The 11,882-nt window shown below is 30.8% G+C and overlaps 3 protein-coding genes across 3 annotated transcripts; 2 read left to right on the forward strand and 1 right to left on the reverse strand.

Annotated features, from left to right (window-relative positions):
- Positions 1-113: 113 nt before the first annotated feature.
- LOC11429342 (protein POST-ILLUMINATION CHLOROPHYLL FLUORESCENCE INCREASE, chloroplastic) lies at positions 114-6,858 on the reverse strand. Its single transcript, XM_003604325.3, has 8 exons — positions 6,615-6,858; positions 5,909-6,032; positions 5,432-5,516; positions 5,274-5,352; positions 1,433-1,546; positions 1,089-1,201; positions 602-712; positions 114-444 (listed from the first exon to the last, which is right to left on the reverse strand). Exons 1-8 carry the CDS (start codon positions 6,703-6,705, stop codon positions 319-321), a joined length of 843 nt encoding a protein of 280 aa, XP_003604373.1. The 5' UTR covers positions 6,706-6,858; the 3' UTR covers positions 114-318.
- LOC112421271 (zinc finger MYM-type protein 5) lies at positions 3,042-5,032 on the forward strand. The gene is made up of 2 exons (XM_024782255.2): positions 3,042-3,286; positions 3,862-5,032. The coding sequence occupies exon 2, from the start codon at positions 4,025-4,027 to the stop codon at positions 4,799-4,801; it is 777 nt and encodes a 258-aa protein (XP_024638023.1). The 5' UTR covers positions 3,042-3,286; positions 3,862-4,024; the 3' UTR covers positions 4,802-5,032.
- Positions 6,859-8,300: 1,442 nt separating the features above from the next.
- Positions 8,301-11,317, forward strand: LOC11428408 (palmitoyl-monogalactosyldiacylglycerol delta-7 desaturase, chloroplastic). Its single transcript, XM_003604327.4, has 6 exons — positions 8,301-9,143; positions 9,627-9,767; positions 9,999-10,139; positions 10,376-10,482; positions 10,588-10,870; positions 11,164-11,317. The coding sequence occupies exons 1-5, from the start codon at positions 8,571-8,573 to the stop codon at positions 10,808-10,810; spliced, it is 1,185 nt and encodes a 394-aa protein (XP_003604375.2). The 5' UTR covers positions 8,301-8,570; the 3' UTR covers positions 10,811-10,870; positions 11,164-11,317.
- The last annotated feature ends 565 nt before the right edge of the window (positions 11,318-11,882 follow it).

An 11,882-nucleotide genomic window follows, 5' to 3' on the forward strand; every position in this document is an offset into this window, starting at 1 on the left:
TCAGTTAAACGGAAATGAACAAGGAGCCAAACAATTTCGACATCAAAACGACAGAAAAGACAAAAGTCTGTCGTGGCACATCGATACTATAAAATTCAGCGATGTTCAAGCTATTTCGGAGTATAAAAGCACAACCTTATACCATGAACCATAATTTCTTCCCAGTAGTATAGTATAGAAGGGACAACTATTCCCAAAGTTCAGTGCTAACTACTAAGTGTGGAATTTACATTTTATATTATACAACACCTTATTTACGTAATAACAAATTACAACAGCATGCATGCTGGAAATGAATATTCATGTAAAAATGTAATGTTATTCATCAGAATCAGAATCCACTTCAATTGGACATGATCCATCATCTACATTGGCCATTGGATCGTACAAGGGCGAGCTAGGATCGATGCACCCTGGAACAAGATTCAGTTCGCAGCGATCACCCTGAAAAGATTTTTTTCGATCATCGTTTAGAAAACCAACTCTATTACAATGATTTAAAGAGTAACTACAAGTGGTTGAGCTAAGACATTCGAAGATGTATGAATCAAATTTTGACTACTAATATAACATCCTAAGAATTGAAGAATGTAGTACTCACCCCTTCTTTTGATAAATTACCAATCATAGCACATTTTTCTATAACTGCAGTTGTGTCTGGAAATATTGCTTGTTCACATGCTCCTTCTTTACTTAGTTCCTCTGCCAAGCCCTATCACAAAAATAAGACACATTATCAAATGCCCTAATTTTTTTTTTTTATTATTATTATTTTATGATAGAGAGGGGCTCATATTCCTTGTAGTCGTGAAATGGTGTAGTTATGGATGTCAGTCATTGGATGGAAATCGAATGATTCATATTTTAACTTCATCAAATGAAATTTACAGTACAACTCAAAATTCAAATCATCTAATCTTCGTTTACAGTTGACATTCCAAGTGTTGAAAACATTGACTACAGAAATCCATCTTTGTTCGAGAAATATCTAGAAGAACTTATTTGAGCTTATCTCGTGTCATAAAACGCTTACATTAGTGTTTAAATGTTGATATAAATAGATATTATGATATGTACATAAATTGTACCTCATTAAAGAATTCAATTGGCTTGTTCTGTAAAGGCTTAGGGACTTGAAATTGCAATCTATATGGACCATCCCAATCTACTCCATTTGTAAATGAGAAGATCAAGTTTAAAGCTACACAAAGAAAGAAAGAAGAGAAGTTAAGAAAAGGACACTGAATAATTTTGTCCTCAAAGTAAAATAAATGTTTGGATTGATAATGAGTTTGGCAGAATCGGCTATCATAATTTTAGCCAAAACTACACCTTAGTTTAGAGCTTAATAAAAACATCAAAATGACAGTGTGATTTTGCCAAACTTACTGTTAATTCAAACATACAATTATAAATTAAAGTAACATATTACCATGTTTAGGAACACATATTTGAATGCTGTATATAGGAGAATCAGCTTTGCCTCTATCCTTTCTGAGCATAGCTCTTGGTTCACCACCGCACATAATTGGTTGATTAAAACCTCCTAAACATGCAAAATTAAACTTAAATTGAGAAAAATGACAGTAAAACGAACACTAAACATTAACATCCATAGTCTACTTAAGAAAATATATTTCATTACAAGAATTAAGTATTACGCAAATTACTCTCCTTATAAAATTGTTCTAGAAAATTACACAATCCTCTTTAGATAAACTTAAATTACACTCTTTTTATTTGAAAAATAAATACGTATCAAACTTTATAACAAGCTTCTTATGAATACACGCTGATCATTCAGAGTTTCGATCGAAACGTAAGTAAAACTAGTAACATGTTCCCCTAAGAAAAAAAGAAAGAAACTCGTAACATGTTAAAACAACAACTCTTGTTAAAAACAATATATCAGATAGTTGGTCAATTTTGTTTTCGTCTCTCCAAGTGTAGAATGATTTATAGTGTCATCTGTTATTTTATCTTAAGATTACAAATTACAACCAGACCCGATGATGTGGCTGTACAAATAGATAATTCGCACAACGGATAATGCTCGCAATGTAGCCTCGATACGTATACGGATACGGGTACGATACGATACAAAACGGGTATGTGGATACACAAATTTTTTAAAATTTAGGATACAATACGTTATGATACATTAAGAAAAATTTATAATAAAACTTATATGTATGTAAAATACTTGAAGAAAATTAACACCGATTACTCTTCATTATTGTATTATTATAAAAGTTACAATTTAAAAAAAAATAATACATGTGATCAAAATAATTTTTTTTTAAAGTTTTTTTATAAACCATTTACATTTTCATATGTTGGGATATCGAGAGAAACATCATTAAAAGAACTCAACACAAATTTTATCTAATATTGATTAACTGAATCATCTCTCTCTTGCTATGTTCATCTACAAGAAGTATAATTTTAAGTGTTTTCATCAAGAATTTGAATCATATACATCTATAATAAATTTTTATAACATTGTCTCACTTTTTTACTGTTCATCATTTTTTAGGATATATATATGTGAAGTATCATTGTGTATCTATCATTGTGTATCTGTAGAGTATCACATAAGTATTCGATAAAATATTTATTAAAAATTAAAATAATTAATTCTGATACTTCATGGGTACGTATTCGCGAGTATTCATATCCAATACGAGTATATATCCGTTTTGGAGTATTCGAGCTTCATAACTCTATAGACTCTTCATGTTTGCTCAAAAGCTACTCAATTTATAGGAACGTATCTCTTGATGACACGTATATATCGGTAGATACATTTCAATTAGGTTTTTATTTCCACCCGAGCTATGGAGCATTAAGGTTACCTTCTTGCACAAGGCCTCGCAATCATTAAGATCAATTTATTCATATTTTTATTTAAGAAATAACATTTGTAGAACCATTTTATAATAATTAGGTTATCTCAAAAATTGTGATAAAATAATTATACAAATATCATTTCTTTTTTATTTATTTAGCGGTTTTTTCTAGATTACCTTTGAAGAATGGTGGGTAATTTATCCACCAACCAATGAAAATGAGCAATTTGTTGGTCGGGTCAAGATAGTTCATGGATACCACTTAAAAATGTATTTATGTGGCTTATGTGTATTAGTTGGAGTAAATTACCCACCATTCTTCTATGGGTACCCTAGTTGTCACCTTATTTAGCCCATTAACCTCTTTGGCCTCAAACAAAACTCACTCAAAGAACCGTTCTCAACTTTCCTCTCGTTCTCTCAACCTCATTCAACATGTAAGAATCCCCAAACTTCATTCTTTTTGCTTTTCAATGATTTTGATTATTCTTCGTTCCAGATTTTGATTATACTTTTTCTTGTAGTATCAAAGTTATATGTATTAGGTTAACAAATTAATCTATTTACTAAATGCCGATACTGATTTTTATGTTTCTTATTCAAAAATTTACACTGCTTTTACTTTCAATTTGTGGAAGACAAAGATAGGCCTGTTTGGATAAACAGATTATTTACAGCTTATAGCACAAACACTTTCATAAGCTAGTTTTATAGAAAAGATAAAATAATATTACGTTGTTTTTGTATTATGCTATAAGTTGTTTTAATATAAGCTATATTGGAGAACTTATGAAAATAAGGTGAAAAAAGTTTATGAATATTGTCATAAGCTGTTTTTAAAAATTCTCCCAAACAGTTTCAAAAAACTTATGTCAGTAGATAAACTCGGATAAATCAATCCAAACAGACCCATTGTAGCAGAGAGAGAGGATTCTTTTGGCTTAATCTTTTGATTCTAGGTAGCATTATGTTACTAAATTACTAATTTTTATTTTCATTTGAGAATTGCTAGGTTTCATTTACTGACTGCACAATCCTTCACGCTCAATTCCTAGCTGTGGAGAACGCCGAGTTGCACTGATTCACTCGACGGTAAAGGGAAAGCTACGGAGTTGATTTGTTTTTTCAACTCAGTAGTGAGTGACAAATTTCAGGTTCTGAATTCTTTTCTCAATATGCCTCCTAAGTTTAGAAAGTATGAATCCGGATATGAGAAACGTAAGAAAAAGAAAAAACTTGAAGAGTTTATTCAATCTCAAAGAGGAGCTCTTGATAAATTTCTTATAAAAGAACCACAAATTCCTGTTGAAAATCAGAATGTCGGTAATGTTAATGTTGATGTTGAAATTCTTGAAAATGTGGTTACAACTGAGAAGAGTAATATGGAGAATGAAAGTGTTGATTTGGAAAATAGAGGTGATGTTAATGGTGATGATGTTAATTTGAATAATGAAGATGATAATCTGGAGGATAATGTTAATGACAATGTAGAGCATGGAAACCCATCTGAACATTTGTTTGATATATTTGATCCAAGAAATTGGGATGCTCTTGATTCTAAAATGATTGATTTATTAGTTATGGAAGGTCCTAAAAGAGATTTGTCCGTTGTGAATGGTCCTAAAGATAAACTTTCTAGACGCTTTACGTCTAATTTGTATACTAGAGTTTTATCAAATGGAGAGAAGTGTGATAGAGATTGGCTTGTTTATTCGAAAGAGTTTGATAAAGTATTTTGTTTTTGTTGTAAAGTTTTTAAAAGAGTGATTAGTAAAGGTCAATTAACAAATGAGGGTTTTGGTGATTGGTCACATGTTGGTGGAAGACTTAGAGAGCATGAGAGAGGCATGGAACATGGTAAGAATATGACTACTTGGTATGAGTTGCGTCAAAGGCTGCAAAAGAATCAGACTATTGGTAAAACGTTTCAAAGACTAATTGAGAAAGAGTAACCTTTTGGAGACAATGCAATATGAAGACTTTGATGAATTTGTTTCAAAAAGTGTTAGATTGATGACTCTTTTTAAGTATCTAGTAGACTGATATTAGTTAGAAGTGTTACAATTTAACTAAAGTAGTTTGACTTTTTGGTGCTTCATTTGGTAACATTGAGTTTTTGATGTTATTGATTAGAACATGGTTCTTTCTTATGTTATCTACAAGGATGGCTCTTTTTGATGTTATTAATGGTATTTACAATTTAAATAAATTATGACTCCTTTTGAATTTTTGGTACTTCTTTCTATCAGGGGTTTACTAGATTACCCCTGAACCGTACACACTTATCAGTAAGCTACACTATGAGATTGAGTCATACCAAAATAACATATACTCTCTGATCTATGATGAACCAAAATCTACTGCCATACAAATGTTATGGAAAATAGCACATTTTTATAAGCTAAGCAACATCAACAAAATTACCATTAAAAGCAATTCCAAATTCTTCATTAGGAGCAAGTTGAGCTGCAGCTGGATTATAGAACAGTTTAAGCTTTTCACCCTGCCAAAATTTATAAAAGAAATTACAAAAACTAATTTGAGTAACTCCAAATGAATCAACTCTATAATGTCATACTTACTGAAGTTGGAGCAACACCATTTGTGGTTTTCCAGTAAACAGCAGCCTTCCCAAGTTCAAACATAGCCCATGAAGGAAGCTTGTACCTATAAACATTAATAGGATATATGGTAGGGTTACTATTGGTATCTATAAAAACAAAATATTGTTGTTAGCCTAACCTCATCAAAATACTATATAGTATTTTATTTAGTATAATTTACATCTTTCTTTTGTTCATCTTTCTTTCTAGCAATGTTTTTAAAAACTGACTCGAACGGTTCAACCAGTTACTGTCTAATTATTTGAGTGGTTCGACTGCGTTTCCTCTTTGCTCGATTGATTTAACGGACTAGAAGGTCTCGGTGACTCAATGTCCGTTTCAGTTTTCAAAACACTGATTTCTAGCTTTATAAGTGTGTACAACAAATAATATTTCTATATCAACTTTTCTCCATTGTAAATCTAACATTGGAATTAAGTGGGAATTCATTCATACTCTTGAATTTCCTCAGTAGGACTTGTTGCAACCGCAGCAGCAGCATTGACTACATGCCTAACTTTCACATGTCTTTCCTTCATAGGGTAACATCTTGGCAGTGAAACATTGAGAAAATTACTTCCTGCATAAAAAACTATGAAGTGTTACACACATGAAAAAGCTTGTACTTTTTTTTTTTTTTTTTAAATATCTCTTATGATATGTATTTTGAAAGAAATAAAATATGATCTACTTAAACATTTTTTAACCAGGTTTACTTCACTAAAACTAATCCTCGTTGACCACCTTCAGTATGATTTACCCTTTCAATCACGTTTTTTTTTCATCTAAGAAGCTTGAATCCGAGACTTTACTTAAAATATCAGAGTCGAGTTTAGTGGTATTCTATTCTATAACATGAAACTTCTTATTTAACTTGAATGAATTGTAACAAGTCAACAATTACTTCTTTACCAATAAAGTTCTTAGTGGAATAATGATATCAGAACAATTAAAGTTCTCATGCAATATCAATTCAATGAAAGACTTAGGACTTTCACATCACAATAAAACCTCAGTCAACAAATAATTAAATATATATAAAACACCGTCCACTATTAAAAAAATAAATACTTATAAAAATTGTCCATAATCCACATGACCAATTGCAAAAAGGGTGCACTCAAAAATGAAAAGAAAAAGAGAGAAAAAAGGGGAAACTAACCAAACGTGTTTGTTATGCTATGACTACGAGTTGTGACAGAGAAACAAGGTTGAGTGGAAGAAGCAAAGATTGAAGCATTAGTTGCAGCCATGTATCACACTTTTTTGGTGATTCCTTAATATTGGATTGAAATAAGGTAAAGAAATAAAGAGAAGAGAGAAAGATCGGTGGCTTAATCTAACAACTAAACATGTCCATAGATAGATATAGTAGTAAACAGATAAAAGGATATTTTTTTCATTAACAAGTGGCAAATGGACAAAACAGAAAAAATATCATCTCAAAACAATAGTCTTCAAGAAAATATCAAAGTAAAAGATAAGGAATGGACTGTATTTGTGGATCTACAAAAATCTTATATAAATAAAGTAAAATGTTTAAATTTTCATTTTGATAAACTAATCTAATGAGCAAAAAAATTAGTTTAATAAGCGATTTATAAATTTGTCATTTCATTTTTTTTTTTCTACCATAGGATCTTGTTTCTTGTTTTTTGTAGTTTAATAAACACATATTTTAACACACACTTTTCAACACACTCTCTTTAATTGATTAAAATTCACACGAGATCCACAAATTTATATGCGACCCACATGATTTGGTGGGATCCATGTTAATTTTAACCAATCAAAGAGAGTGGGTTGGAAAGTGTGTTAAAATGTGTGTTGTTAGCATTCCTCAAAGAATTATTGCTAAACATGTTTTACATGAAACACTTTTAGGATGAGTGAACTTTTGAAACCTTTAGGGTATGTTTGGATAGAGAGTTTAGAAAGAGAAGGGAGGGTTCATTTTTCATTTTTAAATTACGGACATTATAAAATGTTTATTAAAATCTTAACTTATTAATATGATAAACAATTATATAATACTTCAATCACACATATTTTTTTTAGAAAAACATGTTATATATCTGTAATTTAAAAAAGAAAAGTAAACTCTCCCTTCACTTCTCCTCCTAAACCCTCAATCCAAACACACCATTAAACTCGATATGAAACTATTTTTTAAGTCAACAACGGAACATCTATTTTCTTTTATATATATATATATATGAGGTTGGACCGTCTCTCAAATGGATGATTTCAATGTTTTAAAATTTGAATTGGTTGGAGAAGGATTTAATTTTTTTTCTCTTGGTGGAATCATGTTTGCCAAATCTCCCAATGACACCTTGATTTTAACCATTTAATTTAATTCTAATTGATTGAAGAAATGTACATATTCAATAAAAAAATTGCTTTTGATTTTGATTATGATTTAATAAAGTAATACTACATGGAAAATTGTTCAGAAGAATCTAAATTTAATTCTTAGATAAAACAATTTTTTGTTCGACTTTACTTACCTTCCGATAAAACTTATTACGTATATATGTAAGGTGATAGAAGAACATGTTACTCTATTGCATGGTCATTGAATTTAGGTGTAGATTACAATAATACCGTGTGTGTGCAACTTTGAAGAGAGTTACATCCTCATTTTTTCAATATTACATTGAACTATAGCAAAGAGAAAAAATAACACTAAAATTTTCTAATACCTAATAATGACAAAGTCAAGAAAAATGGCTTATCTCAACATTGAGAATATCGAATATCTAAACTAAATTTTGTGAATCTCACCATTCTGATTCTTCAAAGACCAATACCCTTCACAAAGCAAAACACCACCTTATCCCTTCATTCACATTCTCTTTCCACACCTATTCCCAACTTCACCCCCATAATTTGTTTTCAAACCCCATTTTCCCAAACTTGTCCCACCGCTTAAATTACTTGGCTTATTCCACATCACAATCAATTCCAACACATAAAACATAAACCATAAACATAAAAACCCAAAAAAACAATATCACCTTCAACATTCAAACCCTCTATCTTGTTTCACAAAAAGGCTTAGGCCGCTTAGCCATAAACAAGTACAAAAAAAAAATATAGATATATTTTTTTATGCATGGCTTTGATAACTTCTCAGCCTAAAAATCCTATACTCCATAATCACTTCACAACCCTTCATTGTTCAATACCACAATTCAGTAGGTCCATTTTGAATCTTGGGCCATTCTCAAATAATGCAAAAGCCATTAAATTGTGTAACTTCAACTCCAAGTCAAGAAATTTTCCCTTGAAAAACAACCCCTTTAATTTTAATCCAAAAATTATAGCTAAATCCAATGCTGCAATTGGAGAAGCTACTGTGGAGCCAGAAGAAGAAGTGCCATTGAAACATAGAAAGATTTTTCTATCTGATGTTGAAGTGAAGAGAGAAAAAGAAGTGTTTTTTGGAAGGAAATGGAATTCATTAGATATTGGAACTTTTGTTATTGTTTTGTCAATGCATTTGCTTTGTTTATTTGCTCCATTCAATTTCAATTGGCCAGCTTTTTGGGTTTCTGTGGCACTTTATGTTGTTACTGGATTGTTTGGAATAACAACTTCTTTCCATAGAAATCTTTCTCATAGAAGTTTTAAGCTTCCTAAATGGCTTGAATATTTCTTTGCTTATTGTGGAGTTCTTGCTCTTCAGGTAGAGTTTTTGTTTCTTCAAAGTTTCTTTTTTTGCATTCAATTTTGTGTCTGTTGTTGGAATTCGTTGGAGATTATTAAATGTAGTTGAAGTTGGTTAGGATTACAATGAGTGTGAGATAGACTTTATATAGTGTCCCAACCGCATTTAGAATCTCCACGGTTGGGATTTTCTAGCATTCATGGAGACAGGACATTGGTGGTCGTTTGATCAAGATCATACGATTCAAATTCAAACTTTATATTTTAAATTGTAAAATTAAAGTCTTGCTTTTGTTTGGACCGTTTAATCTAGATCGAACTATCACACTATCACTGATGTCTTGAATGTGAGATCCCCGGGTGGCAGGGAATCCAAATTCAATCCTAACTTAGTTTTAACTATCTTTAATAATCTCCTACTAATTCTAACATCTTTTTTTATTCTTCATAGTTTTCTTATTGAAGGGAATATATGAAATGTTGTTTTGATTTTGATGTGCAGGGAAATCCAATTGATTGGGTGAGTACTCATAGGTATCACCACCAGTTCTGTGATTCTGAGAAAGACCCTCATAGTCCAATTGAAGGATTTTGGTTTAGCCATATGAGTTGGTTATTTGATACCAATTCTATTGCAGAAAGGGTATGAATGCTCTCTCTCTCTCGCTCTAGAGAAACATACAAAACTTTATTGCATTTTGAATTGACAGTGAGTTTGACAAAATGGTGGCACAATGATTGATAATCGGTAGAAGATTCAAAGTGTAGTTTTTACTAAAATTGTGGTGCTATATGGTGATTATGTCAAACTCACGATCAATCTAAACGTGCACTTAATCCACTTGAATTGATTGTGTGATATGTATGTGTGCAGTGTGGAGAACCAACCAATGTTGGTGATTTAGAGAAACAATCTTTTTATAGATTTCTTAGAAGCACTTACATGGTGCATCCATTTGCTTTGGGAGCTCTTCTATATGCCATTGGTGGATTTCCTTTCCTGGTTTGGGGAATGGTATGGAAATTTCTTTGCTAAATTTTAATCATTTTTGATCAGTCAATTTAGTTCTTGAAATGGTCTGGTAAGGACTAATTTGATCGAAAATTTTCAAATTCAAGAACATTTTGAAATTTCCTTGATTCCATAGATTAAATTGACAACATCTTACAATCTCATTAACTAAATTGGTTCACTTCTTATAAATTAAGATTCAATAAATTAGATTTTTATATTGGGCGTAATGCATGCAGGGTGTGAGGGTTGTTTGGGTTTACCACATTACTTGGTTGGTTAACTCAGCTTGCCATGTTTGGGGGAAGCAGCCTTGGAACACAAGGGACTTATCAAGAAATAATTGGTATTTTAATTTTAACTTTATCTTTTATAATTTTTTATTGTTTGGAAATTAATTTGGTATATCAATTAAATAATATTCTCTTAATTGTTATATCAAATTTTTTAGGTGGGTGGCTTTGCTTGCATTTGGTGAAGGTTGGCACAATAATCACCATGCATTTGAATATTCAGCTAGACATGGTTTAGAGTGGTGGGAACTAGACATGACTTGGTACTTGGTCAAATTTCTTCAAGCTATTGGTTTGGCAACTGACGTTAAAGTACCAAGTGAGAGTCAGAAGCAGAGAATGGCATTGAATAATAATAACAATGATGTAGTAGCCACATGAAATACACATTTTTTTCTATTGAAGGTATCAAAAGAATGAGGATAATATAATAAAATTAAAGATAAAAGGGTTAATTAAGTTTTTAGTCCCTGTAAATATTCACAAATTTGTTTTTAGTTCCTATAAAATAAAATCACACTTTTTAGTCCCTGTGACATTTTTCTTAAGCATTTTAAGGACCAAAATTGTTGAAGAAAATTTTTGACAGGGACTAAAAGTCCTGATGAAAATTTTTATAGGGACTAATATGCTGATGGAAAATTTTATAAGGATTAAAAGGTGTGATTTTATTTTGTAGGAACTAAAAACAAAACTGTGAATATTTATAGGGACTAAAAACTTAATTAACCCAGGATAAAATTATTTGAGAGAGTTTGAAGATGTCATAAAGGTTTTGTTAGGCTATTGTTGTTTTAAATTATGAGTGCTGGATTATTTGACTATGTATATGGGACTAAAATACTAGTAAATGTTAGTTAGTATAGAAGAATATTTATTTCTTATCCACACAATCTTCTTCAGCTTTCCTTTTTATCTTATTCTTAGGGCATGTTTGGATAAACAATTTAATTTGCAGCTTTATAACAAGATACAATGAAGTCAAATTGTTTTTGTTTAAGCTTTAAGCTGTTTTCGTAAGCTATTTTGAAGAATTTGTCAAAATAAACTGTTAAATTTAAACAACTTTTGAACATACCATCTCACCTGATTATGTTAGTTAATAAGCTAAAATAAATTAATCCAAACATGCCCTTAATATTATATGATTAGACTGTCGCTTATGAAACATAATTTAATCAAACATATTTTTTATTATTAACATTGAGTTTAATATAATTTAATCAATGCTTCAACTTGAGGAATTATAAGAAATTGCGACAAAAAAAAAAGCAGGGGCTAAATATAAAAATTCTGCTTCAAGAATTATAGCACTATTGTGTTTCTAAAGATGGATTAAACTGAAAAAGATCCGAATTATCTTATTCAAAACTCTCTTGTATACTGGTATAATTTTTGGTGGTGGAGGATGTTAGATAAGAGGGAGGCTTATGATATCGAGTCTTGAAGGCTC

This window comes from Medicago truncatula, chromosome 4 (genome assembly GCF_003473485.1).
Source record: "Medicago truncatula cultivar Jemalong A17 chromosome 4, MtrunA17r5.0-ANR, whole genome shotgun sequence".
Classification (NCBI taxonomy): Eukaryota; Viridiplantae; Streptophyta; class Magnoliopsida; order Fabales; family Fabaceae; genus Medicago; species Medicago truncatula.

Excerpts from the sequence above, each read along its gene's own strand:
- LOC112421271 (XM_024782255.2), top strand. The coding sequence starts at position 4,025 with ATGCCTCCTAAGTTTAGAAAGTATGAATCCGGATATGAGAAACGTAAG.
- LOC11429342 (XM_003604325.3), bottom strand. The coding sequence starts at position 6,705 with ATGGCTGCAACTAATGCTTCAATCTTTGCTTCTTCCACTCAACCTTGT. Across the intron at positions 1,547-5,273 it reads ATTTGGAATTGCTTTTAATG|GAGGTTTTAATCAACCAATT; the intron begins GTAATTTTGTTG and ends TTGCATGTTTAG. Across the intron at positions 1,202-1,432 it reads AATATGTGTTCCTAAACATG|CTTTAAACTTGATCTTCTCA; the intron begins GTAATATGTTAC and ends TTCTTTGTGTAG.
- LOC11428408 (XM_003604327.4), top strand. The coding sequence starts at position 8,571 with ATGGCTTTGATAACTTCTCAGCCTAAAAATCCTATACTCCATAATCAC. Across the intron at positions 9,768-9,998 it reads CCAATTCTATTGCAGAAAGG|TGTGGAGAACCAACCAATGT; the intron begins GTATGAATGCTC and ends GTATGTGTGCAG. Across the intron at positions 10,140-10,375 it reads CTTTCCTGGTTTGGGGAATG|GGTGTGAGGGTTGTTTGGGT; the intron begins GTATGGAAATTT and ends TAATGCATGCAG.